This window comes from Malaclemys terrapin, chromosome 6 (assembly GCF_027887155.1).
Source record: "Malaclemys terrapin pileata isolate rMalTer1 chromosome 6, rMalTer1.hap1, whole genome shotgun sequence".
In the NCBI taxonomy this organism is placed as follows: domain Eukaryota; kingdom Metazoa; phylum Chordata; order Testudines; family Emydidae; genus Malaclemys; species Malaclemys terrapin.
The window spans coordinates 74,240,904-74,262,913 of record NC_071510.1 but is presented as its reverse complement, the minus strand read 5'-3'; the positions used below and the strand labels follow the sequence as shown (position 1 = coordinate 74,262,913).

The 22,010-nt window shown below is 40.4% G+C and overlaps 1 protein-coding gene across 1 annotated transcript in view; it reads left to right on the top strand.

Moving 5' to 3' along the window:
- FAM81B (family with sequence similarity 81 member B) overlaps positions 1–20,177 on the top strand; it is a 59,668-nt gene extending 39,491 nt beyond the window's left edge. The window contains exons 6-9 of the mRNA XM_054032333.1: positions 3,548–3,654; positions 8,302–8,437; positions 13,742–13,934; positions 17,212–20,177. Of these exons, the coding sequence (XP_053888308.1) occupies positions 3,548–3,654; positions 8,302–8,437; positions 13,742–13,934; positions 17,212–17,345 (570 nt within the window). The 3' untranslated portion in view covers positions 17,346–20,177. The remainder of the gene's footprint in view (positions 1–3,547; positions 3,655–8,301; positions 8,438–13,741; positions 13,935–17,211) is intronic.
- The last annotated feature ends 1,833 nt before the right edge of the window (positions 20,178–22,010 follow it).

Below are 22,010 nucleotides of genomic sequence, written 5' to 3'. Positions count from 1 at the left end.
TATGCAAATTTTGGAACCATTCCAACGTTCTCTTGAACTTGTCATTCTTAGGGTAAAACTTTCACTTTTGTCAGTCACTTTTTCTGCTAAAGTATTTTTTTCTGCTGTGTATATCTGTATATAGCATGGATGTACTGATATTTTCACAGCCAACAGGAAAAATTGTGCTGTATAGTATTCCTAGCATTCGGCCTCTCCTGTGAGAGACTAGCATCCTCAACTCCCTTTGCCTTCAATATAAATACAGGCTGATCAGCATCATGCGGGATTGAGCACATAAATAGTATCTTTACACGGGGTAATTTGGCTCTTCCCAAGTAATAACTGTTGGTCCCTCCTTCCACCCCAGTGAGTACCCATCATATTCATTAGAGGTTGCTATTTAGATTAAATTTATTATACCTTAGTCTTTAATTTCCTTATTTAAAATAGTCACTTCACTGCATTCTGCATGCATGTGCTTCTATGTAAGACAAGCTTCCAGTCATTTCATACAGTGCAAATATCAGCTTCATCTGCTCCAAGGCAGAATTACCCATGGCAGTTCAGATGAAGATATTTTACCTGTATTATAAGACACTGTTTGGAAATCTGTCTCTTTCAATACATGTAAAAACATCCTGCCTCCCTACTAAATGAAAAGCAGAACAGGTGTGTGCTAAAATCACATGAAGCAGCATACAAATTTATGTAAAAACCAAGTCAGCCACTTCATATAGAGATATTAAACAGAAAATGGAACAATAGTGTCCACTGAAGAGAAAACATTTCTTCTCACAGTATGACCCTAAACAGAATGCAGAAGAACAGAGTCTGAATGCAAGTTAATCTGTTGATCAGAAAACTATATTGGAAAACTATGGTAAAGAACAGAATTATCAGACAACATAGATGAACATGATATGTTGGGGAAGAGTCAATATGATTTTTGTAAAGGGAAATCATGCCTCACTGATTTACTAGAATTCTTTTGGGGGTAGGAGGGGTCAACAAGCATGTGAACAGGGGTGAGCCAGAGGATATAGCGTACTTAGCTTTTCAGAAAGCTTTTGACAAGGTCCATCTTAAGCAAAGTAAGCTGTCACGTGACAAGAGGGGGAGGTCCTCTCATGGATCAGTATGTAAAAGATAGGAAACAAAGGGTAGGGATAAATGGTCAGTATTCAGAATGGAGAGAAGTAAATGGTGGTGTCCCCCAGGGGTCTGTACTGGGGAAAATACTGTTCAACATATTCATAAATGATCTGGAAAAAGGCATAAACAGTGAGGGGTAAAATTTGCAGATGATACAAAACTACTCAAGATATTGTGATACAGGAGGGCCAGGAAGCAGTGAGAAAGTGGATGAGGGGAGATATATAAGCTGTAGGCTAATTAAGGCGTGGTTCCCTGTAGACTAGGGAGAGTTGCTACAGGTTAATTGGACCACCTGTAGTCAATTAAGGCCCTGTCAGGAACCTAATAAAAAACCCCTGATTCAGGCAGCCAGGGTGTGTGAGGTAGGAGAAAGGCATGGAGTTTATAGGTGTGTTGATGAGACTTGAAAAACCAGAAAACTGAAAGAAGGGAGACCCAGCCCCAGCATCAAGGACTGAGGGTAACCCTACCCAAGGGGGAAGAGGGTAAGAAACCTGCAGGGGTTGAGAGGGGCTGGGGCTCAGCGTGCGGAGCAAACCCAGACCTCTCCTCCTCTGCTTCCCTCCTCTACCACCTTCCTGGGCCAAGTGGGGTCCTTGGTGCTCCAAGAGCAGGGGCAAGGGGTGGTGTATTAGCCCACTGCCAAGAAAAGCCTGGGACCCACCATACCAACATTGGTCATTCTGTCACAATAGTTAAGTCCAAAGCAGACTGTGAAGAGCTCAAAATGATCTCACAAAACTTGGTGACTGGGCAAAAAAATGGCAGATGAAATTCGTGTTGATAAATGCAAAGTAATGTGCATTAGAAAACATAATCCCAACTAGATATACAAAATGATGGGGTCTTAATTAGCTGTTACCACTCAAGAAAGAGATCTTTGAGTTATTGTGGATAGTTCTCTAAAAATATCTACTCAATGTGCAGCGGCAGTCCAAAAAGTTCTCAATGTTGGGAATCATTGAGAAAGAGACAGATAAGATGACAGAAAATATCATATTGCCTCTATATAAATCCATGGTATGCCCACATCTTGAATACTGTGTGCACATGTGGTTGCCCCATCTCAAAACAGATATATTGGAAAAGGGCAACAAAAATTATTAGAGATATGGAAAAGCTTCTATATGAGAAGAGATTAATAAGACTGGGACCCTTCAGCATGGAAAAGGGACAACTAAAGGGTACGTGATAGAGATCCATAAAATCATGACTGATGTGGCGAAAGTAAAATAGTAACTGTTATTTATTCCTTCTCATAACACAAGAACTAGGGATCACCTAATTAAATTATTAGGCAGCAGGTTTAAAATGAGAAAAAAGAAAATATTTTTTCACACAATGCACAATCTGTGGAACTCTTAGCCGGGGGGGTTGTGAAGGCCAAGACGATAACAGGGTTCAAAAAAGAACTAGATAAATTCATGGAGGATAGGTCCATCAATGGCTATTAGCCAGGATGGGCAGGGATGCAAAACCATGCTTTGAAGTGTCCCAAGCCTTTGTTTACCAGAAGCTGGGAATAAGTAACAGGGTATGGGTCACTTGATGATTACTTGTTCTGTTCATTCCCTCTGGCAGTGACCGCTGTCAGAAGACAGGATACTGGGCTAGATGGACCACTGGTCTGACCCAGTATGGCTGTTATGTTCAGAAAACAATGTAATCACTGTGGGTGTGATTTGCCCCATCTTTACTCACCTTAAATAGTCCCGTGGATTTCAATGAGACTACTCCTATGGATTAAGGTACTAACAGTAAATAATAGTAGCAGAATTGGGCCCTGTAGAGTTTGGGATTACATTTGCCATATATAGTTTTCTAATTGCCAAATGGATTATAATTTCCTAGTAGATGACTTTTAGCTCATGATTAAAGTCTTGCATGAACTTCAAAAAAGCCTTTACATTAGGGCCGAATTAAATTCATCTGCCAAGTGTAGTGAACATAACCAGACTCTCGGTATTCCAAATTTTCTCAGATTTGATCTCCCAATTTAGGTAGACCTGCATTCTCTACATAAAACCATCATTTAGCACCAAGTATTTGGAATGCTACAAAGAATGCTACCGGTGAATCATCATGGGTTGTAAATAGACTTGGGAGCCAAGATAAGTAGCCATATATAAGAATTTTACCTTATAAAGGGCTCAGTCCCCATTGACATCAATGGGAGTTAAATGGTGGTCCACATCTTGCAGAATCAGGTTCAAAGAAAACAGAGTGTACAGCCGGAAGTTTGACTGCTAGCCTTTAGCATTCAGTGAAATTAATTCTGGAAAAAGCACTTTCCATTGCACACCCACCTTAAGTTCAGGCTGATTTCCCAGCTCCTGTAGCAATAATGTGTAGTTAATGTAAGTGCTGATAGTTTGGCTCATGAAAACGTTCCCTGTTGAATTCTCATTAGGTAATGCGGCTATTAGACAAGATCGAGACTTCCAACTCTGAGCAAAGCTCTCATTTAAAGACAGTCCAGGGGGATCAACACCATGAATTGCAACTTCTGGATTTCAAGTAGGTGATGGAAAGTTTTTAATTATATTAATGGACTCTGAATGCTTTAGTCTGGCATGAAAGAGCAAAACAAACTGATTTATATACATTTAAAAATGCTGAGACAAGACATACACAATATAGTCATAATTTAAAAATATAGAATTGAAGAACATTCATTTTACACCTAATCCTTAAAATGAAGAGACACTAAATGCCACCCCAGAAGAAACAACAAATACAAAAGCCAATGAAGCTTACCATACTTAAAGAAAGGCATTGGATACGTCTGTTCAATTTACCATAACATTTATGGCTGACTTGCAGCCTGGCTAGTGTGACAGCACAGGGGCATACAGGGAATCAAGGTACTCTCCTCATACCCTGCATTGGCTACCTACGCCATGGGAAGCAGCATGGGAAGGGAAGCAGGCTCCAGTGATGCTGCTTCACCCATTTGTGCAGGTAGGCAGGAAGAGTGAGGAATAGGTGGAACTTTAGGTCTAGCAGGCAGTGTAGTTATGCCAGGGCATCAGGAAACCTATGCTGGTCATTATCACTAGCACGTAGGCAACTATCATTTTTTAGTGGAGTGACCAATTCATCTTTATTGATCAGTGAGGTCTACTTTAGAATTACCCCCACCTTGGTTACAGTACTTTGTGTTAGAAAAATTATCTCACATTTTTCTTTCTACATTTTATAAGAAGATGTTTAAGGAGCTGTTCACCCTGTGTTTGTGTGGTTCGGTGGTAACAGAACCTCCTGTCACAGCTCTAAATGAGCTTCCCCTCCTGGACACTCACTAGACTGCTCTGAGGGGATCCAAATGCTGAATCCCTCCAGACTCTGAACAGAGCCCAGGCACTGCCCCAGCTTGAGGTGTCTAGGCTCACACACGCAGTGAGGATCCCTTGCTTAATAGCCTTTCTGAGAACTGAGACCCTGCAGTGCCATTGTCCAGCTGCCAAGCCCAGTGGCTGCTCTAGCTACAGGCAAACTAGGCAGCTGCCTAGGGTGTCATGGCAGCCAGGCCAAACCTGAATAGTGCTGCAACCATGTGCACCAGGTCACAACGCCGCTCACTCAAATTTTACCCACCTGGCCCCTCCCCACATCATGATGGAGGAACACCGGGTCAAACCTGAGTGAGTGGCACTGTGACCTGGCACTTGGCTCTCCCATTTCTACTACAATCACTGGAAGACTCCCCACCAAAAAAGTCCAACGTGCCTTTTCTAGGAGGTGAAGGGGGGTCACACACTGAAGTTTTGCCTAGAGGGGCAGATTGTCTTGAGCAGCCTCTGGCCCAATCCCTGTTACCAGTGGTGACACCTCTGGTTCCCCCATAACTTAAACACACCCATTAGGTTTACAGTTTACCTCTTCAAGGGGTATGTGAGAGATGTATACACAACAGACACTTTGCACAGGAGTCTAAAATACATTTGATCTTTACTTAGTAGCATGAGAAATTTACAGATCTAGACAAAAATAATAAATGCTACACGCTTCCCCTCCCACCTTGCTCAGTTTCTTCACCATTCTGGACCATTCTTTGTGCTGGGGCCAGGGTCCTCTGGGAGACCCAAGACCCTTCCCCTTCAGCGGCATGACTTATCTGAACCTTAGTGCATCTCTCTCATTTGCTCGCTCTGCAGACCAGCTTGTTTTGATCTTGGTTGGTTCCACAGATAAATTGCCCCCTCAACCCACTAAAAAGCACACCCATCTCGTCTCCTTGGTCCTGCCCAAAGCTTCCTGTGTGACTCTGAGAATCTCCTCCCCCACACACACACGTCCTTTTCAAAATCTTTGCCATCTTTCTCTTTGTCCTATCTGGGAATTTTCTACTCTTCTCTCCTTCACCAGCCCCCTGCAGAGAGATAGGATAAGACAGGTTCTCCAAGACTTGAGCTAACCTGTTGTCTCAAGATGCTTCCACCTGAACAGGTGGCTAACATCTTTGTACCTGGTCAGGGAAGGATGTGACACAGCCCATGTCAGCAAGGGTGGGAGCCACATGCACTTAGAGGTATTCAAAAATACAGTAATTTCATAAGAACAACTTTATATCCTCAACCAGAATTCATAACTTGTACAGGCAAATTCCCGATCTTGTGATTTATCAGTTAGCACATTGATCTGTACGTATAACAGATCCTGCCCTTCTGAATTGTCAATAATTCTAAGCATGTAATGGTATCTTTGACATAGAATGCCATTCTCCTCCACCCTCTTCTGCCCACTCTCTTTCCTAAATATGAGCTTTAGCATTCCAGTCAAGTGACTCACCCCCTCATTTTTCAGTAATACCAATTATATGTCCCCTCCTGACTCCCTTTAAATTACTCAGGTTGACCACTGTGCTATACTATCTGTATGATATCAATACACTCAGTGTATTTTTTCAGGAGCAAGTATAAACATTTCCAGGAAATGCACTTAATATAAATTTGTTTGCCAAGTGGTGTTGCTTACCTTCCTAATTACAATTTGCATTTCAGTGGTACCTAGGGACCCCAATGATATACTAGGTACTATACAACACAATGAAAATACTGTCCCTCACCCAAAGAGCTAACAGTAAAACAAGAGATAACAGGTGGATACAACAGACAGTGGGGAAGCACAAAGAAATAGTTAGACTAGTGAAATTGTTAAGTATGAGCAGAAATGGTCACAGCATGCCAACTACCCAAGCATTGTTGAAGTGTTTTTTTTATATGCATCATGCAGAGGGGGGCTTTGAAGGAGGCCAATGAGGTGGCTGAGTGGTTGTTTACAGGGATCTTTTACGTGGGAGGGATGGCAAGGGAGGAAATGTGAAGATGCTTTTTGTAAACGTAATAAATGGATGATGAACACTGGTATAGTGGAGGCAGGACTGGGTGTCTCAATAGTAATATAAAAGATGATGGGTAAGGCAGGGATAGACCACGACGGGCCTTAAAGCAGAGAAGAGTAGTTTGTGTTAAGAAAGGGGAACCCGTGGAAGGATGCAAAGAGAGATGTTGCGGTGAAACAATGAGCCAGGAAAATATTTGCAGCAGTGTTTTGAATAGCTATAAGTAGGCAAGACTGCGGGATTATGAGGAAACTTATTGCTCTTAAGTCGGCAGAGGAAATGAATGAACTGATTCTCTGATCCCTCACCACTCTTTTCTGTAAGAATATTCATCCCTGGCTTATCACTGACTATGGGGAAAAGTGCTTGTGAGAGCACCTTGTTAAAATACTTGTAGTACAAAACTGCTATGTTTTTCTTGATAAATGGGGGGCTCCTTTTTCCAGAGAGTGAGTCCATAGCCATGATACTAGAGAAATCCATGTTGATTACAAAAGATATAAATCAAAATTGCTCAAATTTTCATTCTTGAACTTTCAGAAGAATCTCTTGCAATTGCTTTTTGTTTGTTTAGCAATAACGAAAAATGACCTAATGCATTATTTTATATAGCTCTTGATAAGGTGCGAGCTACAGGCAAGAACTGCTGTCAAATTCCATGTATAGCAAGTCATTTACTATTGCTCTGTTCTTATTTTCAGAATCTTACTGTTAATTACCATTACCTCTACTATAGGACTAATAACACTGTATCTGTAGCATTGTGTTTAAAAAAAAAAAAGGGGGGGGGGGAGGAACTCTTTTCCTTTCACCCAACCCTTGATTTTTTTCAGGATAATATTTGTACTTTAGAATTACAAGTAAATGTGCCTCTCAGGAATGCTTAGTTATAAGCTTCTGTTTTATATTTTGACTGAGGCACAAAGATACCCAGCTGGCTTGCCCCAAAGCTGTGCACTTACTCAGTAGTACCGCTCAAATTAGAATTCCAGGAGTCAATGTTTACAGGAGAACAAATATGTCAAAATTAGCATAGAAAATAATATTTTCTAACACTTTAAGGTCAGATCACCCACAAAGCTTGGAAATTTACATTTATAACTGAAACTTGGTCCTAAAATCATCGCTGTAATATGTCTCACAATGTACATTATATCAGATGTTGCAGCATAAAAAGAACAAAGTCTAAAGCACACAGCCCCCTCTAACTAGACACTGTTCACAGCTCTGATTTCTGAGCTGTTGTGAGCCTCAATCCCACCCCGGGCCTGCTCTCTACTCCCAAGACCCTATATTTTGATCTCTCTACATTGTAAGACCCTTCTCTGTGTGCAAGACCCCTCTCTCTCTCTCTCTCTCCTCCCCCCCCCACCCCTTTGTCGGCTCTCTGGACTTTATTCTGTGTCTTTTGGGAGACTTCCATATGCCCCCAAGGCAAACTGGTCTCCTTATACTCTCTCAAGCTTCTATTCTCTCTTTTCATGTTTCTGTTTCCATTTCCAGCTCAGTCCTGACTTTGCTGCTCTTCCTGGTGCCAACAATATAGGGTATGCTCAGCCTGATACTGTAGTGACCACATCCCGTTGGATCCCTAGTACGACCAGAAATGGATGGAACTAATCCATTTCAAGAGTAAATTTGATTGGAATGGGAAAATAAACTATTATGCATATTCACTTCCCAGTCTTCTCCCCCAGATGACAACAGAACTAAGCCAGCCGGACATGTTAAAAACAATTTACTCAAGTGACTAAGGTTTTCACATAACATTGACTAAAACTCAGGTTTATTACTAAAAGATTAATCCTTCTTAATATTAGGGTGAATAGTCTTCTAAATGACCTCCGGGACCAAATTCAGGACCAACGAAAGTGGACAGAAACCCAACTGAGGCGATCTGAACAAGAACAAGCCTACAATACAAATCAATTTCTTAACGCAATAAAGGAGAGACTGGTAAGATGTTTTATAATCCCAGACTGATAAAATCAGTATAGATTTCTAGACCTCCCAAGACTAATTACAATAGAAACCCCAAAGATTTTTGATTCTGTAAAAATTTCCAGAGATGCAATGTCAAAAAAAAAAAAAAAAAAAACAAAAAAAAAAAAAACAAACTGCAAAACCTTTAAGCCCCAGAAGCATAATTCTGTCAGTAAAATGACGGAAGAATGGAAATGGGCTGGTAATGCAATATAAAAACTTTTGTCTCAATGGTGTCAATTCAAATCCAGCTTACAGTGGTACTGACCAAAAGCTACTATCTGATGATCGTTTAATGGCCTATGTGCTTGGTGGTCTAAGTCTATTTTCCATTGGACATTTGTCCACATCACAAAAAACACCACCACATTTGGCATCCTCAGACATTCTCATCAGAGAAACCAAGGACCAAATGGACAAGGGCATTCTACACAAGTGGTACCTGACAGACAGAGCTGAGACACATGGCTGGAGCAGAATGGAGAAGCTCATGCTGTTCCCATCCATGCTGAACCTGTGCTATGAATAAATGGAGGACTCCAGCTATCTCATACTTGCTCCTTCAATGAGCATCGTATTCAGATGAAGCATTTTAGAAAATTAAACACATTGCTTCCTCCCCATCATCTTAGAAATAGCTGAAGAACTTCTGTGTTTAAAGCTTCAAAATGGTTAGGTAAAACAAACAAATTCTTCCACCTGAAGTCTGGCAAAATATTTTTCCTGAAATCACCCTTTCAGTAGAGCCCCCGGAAGACAAGAAGCAAGGGGGAGGAAACAGGGTAAATAAAACTGAAGAATGCAGGGAGGATGAAAGGAGTGAGAAACTGAAAGGGAGAGAAAGGGGTGCAAACTGAGGAGACTATGAAAGATGAGCAAAGAGTTAGAACTGATGCAGGTAAGAGAAGGCTTGCAGGAGTGATAGAAGCCCTGGTAATGCAGTGCCCAACAAATCAATTTTTCATTGTGTAATATTTGGGGTCAGTACATTCAAAATTACTACCAAGATATACAATAGACAATGGCCTTCTATGAACTGAAATATTCTCCTGAGAACAAATGCAGTACGTTTTATTTTAGCTATTCCTTTAACTCTGGATACTGTGCCTTCCCCCGCCCCCCTGCATGGACCGAGTCATAGTTCACCCAACCATACCAGCACTCTCCTATCAATGGTAAACTGCCCACAGTTCAAAGTACCAAAATTCACATCCTGAACTTATACACTTTGAGCTCAGGCACCAAAGGTCCAGAGCCACTTTAATTGTGTAAGGCACTGAAGCATTCTTAAGTATAAGTGCTTAGCTTCAAAAAAATCCCTGTTCTCAGGGTCAGGAAATGAAGGTTTAGTTTGTTAGACTGCTGAATCAAACTAGCATAACATCCTTCCAGCTGCATTAAGGATTCTTTCTTTTCAGCCAAAGAATAGTTCTGGAGAGAATGCAATATATTTAGCAAACTTCTTCCTTTGGTTCTTACCAACACAAGTCTCAAAGATCTCTAGTGCACATTTAAAATCACATACATGATTTATAGGATGTACAAAATTTGTCTATACAGAATTTCATAAACCCATTTCAGTTCAGAACCTACATCTTACCAAATGTAAAATTTCATAGGAATAAGGGCTGTCAAGCAATTAAAAAAATTAATCACGATTAATTGTGCAATTAATCGCACTGTTAAACAACAATAGAATACTATTTATATAAATATTTTTGGATGTTTTCCACATTTGCAAATATATTGACTTCAATTACAACACAAAATACAAACTGTACAGTGCTCACTTTATATTTATTTTTATAATAAATATTTACACTGTAAAAATGTTTCAATTCACTTAATACAAGAACTGTAGTGCAATCTTTTTATCATGAAAGTTGAACTTACAAATTTAGAATTATGTACAAACAATAACTGCACTCAAAAATAAAACAATGTAAAACTTTAGAGCCTACAAGTCCACTCAGACTTACTTCTTGTTCAGCCAATCGCTCAGACAAAGAAGTTTGGTTACAATTTGCAGGAGATAATGCTGCCCACTTCTAGTTTACAATGTTACCTGAAAGTGAGAACAGGCATTCACATGGCATTGTTGTAGCTGGCGTTGCAAGATATTTATGTGCCAGATGTGCTAAACATTCATGTGTCCCTTCATGCTTTAACTATCATTCCAGAGGACATGTTCATGCTGATGATGGGTTCTGCTTGATAATGATCCAGAGCAGTGCAGACCGCTGCATGTTCATTTTCATCCTCTGAGTCAGATGTCACCAGCGGAAGGTTGATTTTCTTTTTTGGTGGTTTGGGTTCTGTAGTTTCTGCATCAGAGTGTTGATCTTTTAAGACTACTTAAAGCATGTTCCACGTCTCAGCCCTCTGATTTTGGAAGGCACTTCAGATTCTTAAACCTTGGGTCAAGTGCTGCAGCTATCTTTAGAAATCTTAGAAACCTTCTTTGCATTTTGTCAAATCTGCAGTGAAAATGTTCTTAAAACGAACAACATGCTGGGTCATCATCCGAGACTGTTATAACATGAAATAAATGGCAGAATTCACGTAAAACAGAGCAGAAGACATACAATTCTCCCCGAAGGAGTTCAGTCACAAGTTTAATGCATTATTTTTAATGAGCATCATGAGCATGGAAGCATGTCCTCTGGAATGGTGGCCAAAATATGAAGGGGCATAGGAATGTTTACCATATCTGGCATGTAAATACCTTGCAATGCTGGCTACAAAAGTGCCATGTGAATGTCTGTTCTCCCTTTCAGGTGACGTAAATAAGAAGAGGGCAGCATTATCTCCCGTAAATGTAAACAAATTTGTTTGTCTTAGCAATTGGCTGAACAAGAAGTAGGACTGAGTGGACTTGCAGGCTCTAAAATTTTGCATTGTTTTGAGTGCAGTTATGTAAGAAAAAAATCGACATTTGTAAGTTGTACTTTCACAATAGAGATTGCACTACAGTACTTGTATGAGATGAATTAAAAAATACTATTTCTTTTATCACTTTTACAGTGCAAATATTTGTAATAAAAATAATATAAAGTGAGCATTGTACACTTGTATTCCATGTTGTAATTGAAATAAATATATTTGAAAATGTAGAAAAACATCCAAAATATTTAACAAATTTAAATTGGTATTCTATTGTTAACAGTGCCATTAATCACGATTAATTTAATTGCAATTAATTTTTTTGAGTTAATCATGTGAGTTAACTGCAACTAAGTGACAGCCCTAATAGGAATAATTGGGAATTGATACTCGAGTAATACATTTTAATTAGTTCTTTTAAAGTCTGGAAAGCTTTTTTGGCCTTTTGATAAATACACTACATCCTGCTGCAGGGTTCAATATCAAATACATGATTATGATTCTCAGCAGCAGGTATGATCTTGGGTGTGCAATAGAGAAGACACTGAAAATATTTCCAGCCCTATAATACACAGCAGCTTTGAGGTATTATTTGCTGCCTCTGATACTAGCTTTTTCATGGGTGTTTTGCAGACAAGACACCTATGTGTAGTGCTATTTTCTCTGTGGAGAGAGATCGTATGAAAGTTGTGCCAAAACATACAGCATTAGCATTAGCTGAGCTCACAGCACTATTTTTTCAATAAAAGAAATAAGGCAGAGCATATTTACATACATACTTACTTTGGAGTAGCCAAACTGTCCACTGGTGGTTATTGCTGCTTCGTGAAAACACAGCTGGGTGGGTGGGAATTGAGGTTCTGCTTTGAAGATTCCTCTAACAGCAGTGTATCTGGGAGGATGGAGTGTTCAAAGCTACTCACTAAAGTTTAGATCATATCTTTGTGGGGGTACTTGACACCAATCAGGATCAGGCCGTAACTGCTAAGCCAACCGTTACATCCCGTTGTCCAGGTGCCGCACATTTTAAAACCTAGAGAGGATACAATTGCTTACTCTTCACTCATGTGACATACAGAAGCTGTATGAACTTGAGCACAGATTAGGCTCGAAGTTTACATGCTATAGGATGGAGCTATTTAATGAGTGCAGAACAGCAGTAGTTATTCTGGGAGATGACTCACTTCATCAGCCACCTGTATATAATTTCAATATTTGTACATGCAAAGAGATTGTTTAAACCAATACACTAAACTCTAGTTTCAACAACACTGCTATGTTTGTAAACATTTTAATTTCGAGGCAAATCCTACCACTGCCTCTGCAGCCTTGCAGGGTCCCCTGGTGGCAGAAACATGCCATTCTGCTGTGTAAGACCAGGGGGTGCTGACCATAGTGTGACACAGAGCTCTGAGCTACAAGGGCTCCCTGTACTGCAGTGTGCAAAGCAAGGGGGAGGTGGCGGAGGGCCCCACAGAAGCTGTGTAATAGTCTTTAGAGGCTACTGCAGCCAGTAGGCGCTTATGTGGGAAAGGATTTCTCTCCAGCCCCTAATTGTACATCTACTTCAGCTCTAGCCTGGCTATTCAGGCTGGGCACTGGTCTCTGGATTTGCTCCTTATTGTTTAACACTTTGGGCTAGGAAGTTTTGTGTAAGAAAAGCACATTAACGGAAAGCTGCACTGGAGTGTGAATTAGTTTCTAATAATTTATTCCAAGGTGAAACATGGACTAAATTGCTGTTTTTTTTTAAATGTCCTGTACCAGCCTCCATTCCACCCTCTCACCCCCTGAATCTCGGGGAGGGGGCGATGGGGACGGGTTGGAGAATATCCTGCAAGGATGTAAGGCTCCAGCAGCATTTATTTAGTTCATATAATATTGTCTATGCAGATTTCAAAGGTAAAGAAAACTGGTTTAACTCATGCTTGCCGGCCAAGAGGCAACTTTCTGGTGAGCAATGTAATCCTCTGAGGCCCTCTCTACACTGACGGTGGCATGCAGGGTATGTGTAACTACACAGGGCAGAGTAAGGCTCGGACAGTGGGCAAAAGCTCCAGCAGTACGGGGCTGCCAGAATCTTTTCCCCACTGCCAAAGCCTTTTCTTGCAGCCGGGAAAGGCTCCCGCAGCAGGGAGGCAGTGGGATATTCACTGCTAAAAACAAGAAGTGTAAACATGGGAGGCACTACTTGGGCGTAGACAGCTATGTAGGGTATATACCTTATGGTTCTAGTGTGTCTTACTCACCTAAGCAATGCCTCACAGTCTACACCGCTATTTATACTCATGTTAGGTGGGTGTGCAGTGTATGTATTCTATAGACTGCTGTAAGTGTAGACCTAGCCTTATTGACTGGTATTTATGTGACGTTCACATATCATCTATTGAAAAGGAAGCAGCAGAAAAGAAACTGGAAGAAAACGTGCACCTCTCGCTAAAGCTAGAGAGCACCAATAAACCACAGCAATATGAAATGGTGCTGAGCCAGGTGAAAAAATATGAAACTAAACTGCATGCAAGAATTACTAGATTTGAAAGACAGATCTGGAATGAGCTGGAGGAAATCCAGAATGAATATAGATCAGGTAAGAAGGGTTTATTTGTTATATTTATACAGGACTGTAACATGCTTTCTTAGAAAGTGCTTCCTAGTCAAATGGGAACAATATCAAAATATGCCTTTCTTCCTCAGTACCATATAACTATTTTTCAAATAGTTTTTCCTCACTGCCTGTCACTGTTGACAGATATTACATTAGCCCACCACAATCCAGTACTCCAGTTTCCTTTTCCCATGGTGACACTTTCCTTTAGTAGCTTGTATCCCAACACCTGAACCTGGTTTGCAAACTCAGCCTTAGGGTGAGAATCCTTTCTTCCTTCATCAGCTAATCAGTAGGCTGCAACCTTTCCATTTGCACAAGAACCTTGTTACTGAGATCTTTGCTTGATGATGTGTAGCTGTGTATATTTTCACCTAAGGTAGCAGAGAACAAGGTCCTTCTTAACTTTCAGCTTGCTACAAAGAGTGGCACAATACAAATCTGTACACTGATGATTAGATTAAACAGGCAGACACACATATACCTGTTGCTTGTGTTCTATGATGAATGCTAGTGACATCCAACAGTGTACTTGCAGACCAAATTCTAACCTAGTCGTGTTCTACCAAGACAGTCACAGATTTGGACTTGGCTATCTTAAAGACCACGCTACCATTCACAACCTGGCAAGACAGGATCTAGAAGGATGATGCAATTAGAAAATTCTTGAATTTAAAAATGTAGATGCTGTAGGATGAGCATTCTTAGCAGCAAGTCCTTGGTTGCTGAACTTTGTGTCAGAAATAATCAGGCTAAGCCCAAATCCAGCCATGTTCAGATCAAAATGCCAAAATCCAGCTTTTCTGCAAACACTTCCCCAGTGACTCTTTCTTTCCTAACTATCTGGTAGGGATGACAAGAAATAAGAACAGGTTTCAGAGTAGCAGCCGTGTTAGTCTGTATCCGCAAAAAGAAGAACAGGAGTACTTGTGGCACCTTAGAGACTAACAAATTTATTAGAGCATAAGCTTTCGTGGGCTGTAGTCCACGAAAGCTTATGCTCGAATAAATTTGTTAGTCTCTAAGGTGCCACAAGTACTCCTGTTCTTCTTTTTGAAGAAATAAGAAGAGCAAGAAGAATGGGAGAAACGCAAGAAGAAAGCACTTTCTTTGTAATTTTTATGCTGTCCCAATAGCTGCTGTTGGTGCTTATACAGTGTATAAGCTGAGATATCTTGGAAATGTCTGAAATATGAGAGAGATCTGATTGGATTTTTTTATAACTTTAAATACTCTGCAATTACTTGCTTAAATCATATCTGAAGAGTTGCATTGATAAAATGAACTCCATATTAAACAACAGTTTCAAAACAAAAAAGAAAAAGTGACAGTCTGTCATGTTACCATGTACACACTTTATTTTTAAGACAGGGCCGCCCAGAGGATTCAGGAGGCCTGGGGCAAAGCAATTTCAGGGGCCCCTTCCATTAAAAAAAAGTTGCAATACTATAGAATACTATATTCTCGTGGGGGCCCCTGTGGGGCCTGGGGCAAATTGCCCCACTTGCCCTCCCCCCCCCACCCCCCGGGCTGCCCTGTTCTAAGAGGACGGTTAGCTGGAAACTATAGTTAAGATGTTAATTAGCAAGAAAATCAAACATCTGTTCTGACAAATTGAGCAAACATCAGTTAGTTTGCAATTTGAGAGATCCTGTAATTTGCGAACAGGGATGGATAAATCTAACTGTTCAAAACTTTCCAGTCTCTAGATAGCCACATTACAATTAAACATTGTTGATTTTAAAAAAAGCTGGCATCCTTGGAAGTTTGTCTATTTCAGAAATGATAGAAGCTATCAACTCTAACCTCTTTCTTTATATATTTACTTAGGTACATATAAGGCCCTCGAAACAGTAGTATCTGAGCTCCCCCTTATCCTGTCTCAAAAATGCATGTATGATTTCCATCAAAACTATCTATCTTTTTATTCTTAGTGATACTACAGAGTGTATTATAAAATAGTGACTACTTCCAAGACTAGCTCTCCTTCCGAATTGTTCTCAGTGTCGGATTTCTTGGCATGAACTCCACTACCTGCAGGGGACACACGAAAGCTAAAAGTTTAGCATCCAGTTGCTTAAAATGAAATAATTTTATGTATCCCAATTTGAACTATATTCACTGTCTGACATTGCCATCTATTAACAGATGATGAGTTGTCGGAGTCCGACACCAGCCCTACAGCAACCCTGTCTGTGATGGAGCACACCCCATCCCAATCAGAAGAAGGCTAATAAGCTCCTCTGGGCTCAATCCTTATCAAATAGACATGGCTGCACAGCCTGCTGTGCAAGTTGGAGAAAGCAAGCTTAAAAAGGAGAGCTGGGCTAGGGTGACCAGATGTCCTGATTTGTATAGGGACAGTCCCAATATTCGGGGCTTTTTCTTGTATAGGCTCCTATTTCTCCCCCGCATGCCCCCCATCCCGCTTTTTCACACTTGCTGTCTGGTCACTCTAAGCTGGTCACAGGAAGGGGTGGCAACCAGAAGGAAAGGAGCTGAAAGGGAAACAGCTGACAAACTTCTGCTGCCCCAAGACTTACCACAACCCCAAAAGACTTTAGAAAGAGGGAAAGGGCTTTGAAGCTGCCTGAGGGTGAGCCCTGAGAGAGGCTCTGCCTACTTTACAGTATTGCTGGCTAAAACTATCGGATTAGGTTCTACATCTGCAATTGATAGCATGTAGGATGATTGCTGCAAAGGCACTCAGCTCCCTTGACTTCAAGGGGGGTGCTCTGTGCAAGTGCAGGGATCTCCTGACATACTGTCACTTGCAGTAGCAATGCTCCCAGGGGTATGTAAATGTGATTAGAGAATTTCATGGGTCCAAAAGTAATGATTATAGACTTACAAATCAGTTACTGGATAAAGAGTGCATTAGTCATGCTTTTAACAGTGAAACTGCACAGCTGGAGAAAGGTAACTTCAATAACAAGCAGGACTTCATTTTTGTTAAGTTTTTGGACATCATATAGAATTCAATTTTCACATTCAATAAATGTGATGCAGGTTCTGGTACTATTGCTGTAATTTGGGAGCACTGCCAGTATGTTTGGTGCTGCCCAGTGCACAGGAAGACATGATTCCAATAACAAGGAGGTTATCATTTAAAATGCTAAAGCCATCTCCATGACATGCAATAAAACAGATTAGATAGAATGCTTTTAATGGGTTTTAGATTAAATAGTAGCTAATTACTGCAGGGTTGCATAAAAGTCTTTGACCATAATTTAACTAAATATACCTATTTTTACACCAGGATTTCAGTCCATTCATGAAGCTCTCAACTCACTCCAACAAATACAGACGACAAAACTGAAACTAGAAAAAAAGAAATTCCAGAAAGACATTAAAAAAATACGATGCAAGGTAACTGAACTTCAGGAAGACTGAAGCTTTTCCAGCATTTGCAGTTGTTCTCTCAACCTAACAGGACTGTTGGCTTAAAGACTGAAACAAAGAAAATCTCATGTCTCCATAGCATGTTACTGCTATCCTTAAATCATATTTTATAGTAGAACCTTCATAATCTAGTGCAACACTAAAGAAAATCAGTTATGGTGATTTTGTCTTGTTTTAATATGTTGAAGCAAGGTCAGTGGGGCAAGAAAATAAATATTAAGGACTGACAAATTTGAAAAGAATATTTCACAAAAAATTAGCTCTTATTTGGGGATTTTTAGGATGCACCTGTCTGTTTAACTCCCTGAAATTCTTAAGCATAACAAGCCCACTTCTGGTCTGAATTATGCTGGATTTACACTGGTGCAACTAAAATCAAAATTAGGCCTAGTAAATTCTCCCAGTATTGCTCTATGCACATACATTAAGCCTATTAATATTAAATGGCAATTGAAGGAAGAATAGCAATCCTCACCTCAGTCTCTCTAGAATATAGCAGAACATTTACTGCAATGTAATTTGGGTTGGAGAAAAAGAGAAGTTGAGTCATTCTATGCAGCTAAGGAAACTGGTGCAAGTGATGGATCAAAGGCAAGATTATGATAATTTTTGCATTATCAGAAATATGGTATCTATTTCCAAGCTGCTTTTCTGGTTCATGGAAAGAAGGTGATGGTTATACCTAGGTTCTTGATTATTAAAGTGGGTAAAATAAAATCTTAAATACATTTTTATCTGCTTCAACTTTAAAAAAGGAAACAACCCTGAAATAAGTTTACCTGGTAATTCAGGTTCCAGAATTCTAAGGCACTAGTACACACTAAATTCCAGTCCCACTGACATCAGAGACAGTTTTGCCAGGGTTTGCGGGGGAGTGGTGGGGGAATGACCACAATGCAGTTGTGGTAGATACTCTGTCCCACAACTGATAAATTCATTGTCTCTGAGCCTCTCTCCAGCAAATCAAATGGGACAGAACTCAGATAATCCTAGCGGCTCTGGTTTTCCATGTTTGTCTAGGACAGCACACAGGGAAAAGTTCCTCAGGCAGGGGCCCAGCATAGCCTCTTTAACAGCATGGTTGATGAAGGGGCCTCAGTACAGATAATAGGAGAATCCAATTCAGTAACAAATATACTTTTCTTGCTGCAAGGAAACCTTCCTTTTCTATAGTATATGCAAAAAACTAGAATCACAACAGGAAATGGTGTAAAAACAAAAATAGTGACCAATGTCAAATGCAGTCCTTCTGTGTTTCAGTTTTGGTAAGTTTGACTCATCTTGGGCCTTGCAGGTACCACTCTTATGAGACAGGTGTCTGCACTTAACACTGTTTGCTGCTCCCATCTTGGCAACCCTTTAAGATCACATCACTCTGTGTGTCTCACATTTTCGGGGAACAGCAGAAAATCTATAGTGCCACCTGGAATCCTAATATACTTCTACAGACCCTTACCCAGCTGTTTTCTGAACTCATCCTATAGGTCTCATGTTATTCCCTGCCTATGAAGGTGACACTAGTAGGTGCTATAATGTTACTTGTATGGGCCATGAAGTTATGGCAAAATATAGGGCCACTGAGGAATTTATTCCAAAGTAGCACACTATGTCACAGATATTTGGCTTGATCCACAGCATCCTACACAGAGCCTAAACCTGACACAAGGGGAAGACCACGGCTGCAGGTGTGTAGACTTGCTCCTTTGTGCTCTAGCATGAAGGCAGGTGTAATCTTGTCCAAAGTATTGATTTGCAGTCACATTGCAAGTTTGAGACATAATTTAGAATTAAAATCTCATGTGAAATAAATGTGCTATATGAGCTTCAGTATTGCTATTGTTGATTGGGCAGTCGTTGTGCAAAAAGACATGATCACAAGCTTCTAGCTACCTTTTCATCATGATCAAATTCATACTCATCTTCACATCCAGCCAAAGGTTCCTGGCTGTTCGCAGCTCTTCCTTGTTTGTTGGCTTTGTGGAAGGCAGATTAGTCTGGCCAAATGGCAAGGCAGGTAACAGAATTCAAGGCCCAATCTTGGAAGTTCACATCCAATAAAAATGTAGGACTTATGCTTTTAAAAAAAGAAATAGTTTGGGCTAAAATATTATTTTTTACATCACATTAAACCAAAAGATAGATTCCAGAGCTACAGTCAGCTCAGAGTACTTTGGAGTGTCAGATAACCGTAACCCCATTGGCAGGACAGGTGTAGTTATTTGTTACTATTGTTTTTTTGCCAATCAAAACTGTTTATATTGGTTATAAGACTGTTCCTATCCCTCACAAATGCTTTGCTTTCATTTAAACTATACAGAATACCTAAATATATTAGATCAGTGTGCTGGTCATGTTTTGTGATTTAATTTTGTGTGAAACAATGTTTGAATAAGAAAATCCTATTTGGTGAAAGTATTATTGAGGGGCAGTATGCTTACCACCTCTAAAAAGGAGATTCACAGAGATGGCGTATACAGATTTAAAAAAAAAAAAATTCTCATGAACTGATTTTATTTTGTGTGTATATGAGGGAGTTTAAGTATCATGGATGATATCCTGGCTCCATTGAAGTTAATGGGAGTTTTGTCTTTGACATCACCAGGGCCAGGATTTCACCCTCTTTCTGCTTTAAAGGATGGCAGTATGCACCACTAGATGCAGGCAAACCTGCCTAGGAATGAGTGGACCTGGTTTTTTATTCCCATCTCTACCACTGACCTTGGCCAAGTCACTTCATCACTATGGCTGTTTCCCCATCTGTAAAATGAGGGTTCTGCTTGCCTTCATTTGTAAAGTTCTTTGAGATCTACAGATGAACGAAGTGCTAAAACCTATCCCACCCTCAGCAAACCTGGAATTCATTTGCACAGGACACAGCAGACACTTTGCACACCCTTACCTCTGGCGGCTGCACACTTGCTTTGTCTTATATTTCTTGGATTTCATTAATTTAAATTAGAGCCTTCCCTTAACAGTTTGCACATTATCTTCACCACCTACACCTCGCTTTCTTTCTTCAATGTGTATAATAAATTCCTTTGGGCTATAAAATTATCCGGTTAGAAATATCAACTAATAGTTTCTTCTAATTCAAAGGAGACAGCATTGTTAGTTTGAAAGTAACTTTTGCTGTCTGATGAAATGCAAATGTATAATTTTAATACATGAACATCTACAACTGACAGATGACTTATTGGGAGTGTTGATGTAGTAATGTTGGTCCCATGATATGGGGTAGACAAGTAGGCGAGGTAGTGTCTCTTATTGGACCAACATCTGTGGTGAAAGGGACAAGCTTTTGAGTTACACAGAGCTCTTCTTCAGGTCTGGGAAAGGTATTCAGTGTCACAGCTAAATACAAGGTGGGACAGATTGTTCTCTAGAGACCCTGTTTTTGTCTTATTACAACAATCTGTAACCCACTAACCCTCCTTTGACCTATGACTGCAGAGGTGTTAATTGCCTACTTCATCTTGAACCATCTCTTGCAACATGTGTTAACTCCTTATGCTTAATCTGTTCCACCTTGTATTTTGCTGTGATATGGAGTACATTTCCCAGTCCGGAAGAACTCTGTGTAGCTCAAAAGCTTGTCTCTTTCACCAACTAAAGTTGGTCCAGTAACAGTTATTACTGACATTATATGATTGATAACTAAGGCTAATGACAGACTGGAGACATTCATTCTCTTATTCCCTCACCCTGACATTAGAATACACATGGTCTTTAGATTTACTGGCTGAGTGAAGGAAGGTCTAACATTCAACTCAGAAGCATTTCTCTGTATGTTTGCCTGTAATGTGATAAAACTGAAAGAAAGGGAAAGGTAGAGCCTCTCAGGTGTCTGGTTAGCAGAGCCAGCAGCTCCAACCACCTCTAGAATGGTCTATAGATCAAAAAACGGGTTGAGGGCAGCCTTTAAACACATTCTTGCATAACAGTACCTCCTCCCAATACAATTTGAAAGTGATGATGCTGAAAGAAAGTTGGATAAAGACAAAATAAGAATGGTGTGTGGGCTGTGGGGGAAATAGGTGTCCACAGAGCCCCTGGTATGGGGACACAAACACTGATGGGAAGAATGGAGGACTATGTCATGAGGGCACACACAGACCCTGGCATAGGGGAAAGGGCAATGGAGAGAGCCCCTGAAAATAGGGGTGGCATACAGAAGGCTTGTGGGAGAGAAAAAATGAAGGAATGCAAGGAGCCCCCTAGGCCACAATGCCCTAGTCAGAGTAATTATTAAAATCTTAGATCTACTGATAAATAAAGTGATGAGATCATCCTACAGGATTATTGCTAAAATGACAAATGATATGAACCATAAAGGCACGGAATTCACATTGTGAGTTTGTTTGTTTTTTAAACTTCAAATGAGTGGGCAGAAACAGGATGTTAGCTAGTGATAGTGTAACACTACTTGATGTATGCAAGCAAGTTTAAGAGTCAGATCCCTAGTCAGTCCCTGTGGAGTTTAAGCCAAGAACCAAAGCCTGCAAAGGGAGAGTGGGACCCTAGAGAGAGGAGCAATTACTCTTCTCCTGCCTTGCCCCCCCAAAGAGCTACCTTCAGTTCACATTAACTATCTGACCAATCACTTTAAGGAAAATGTCTTACATGGCCGTGTGTGGGAGAAGGTAATAGTAGAAGACC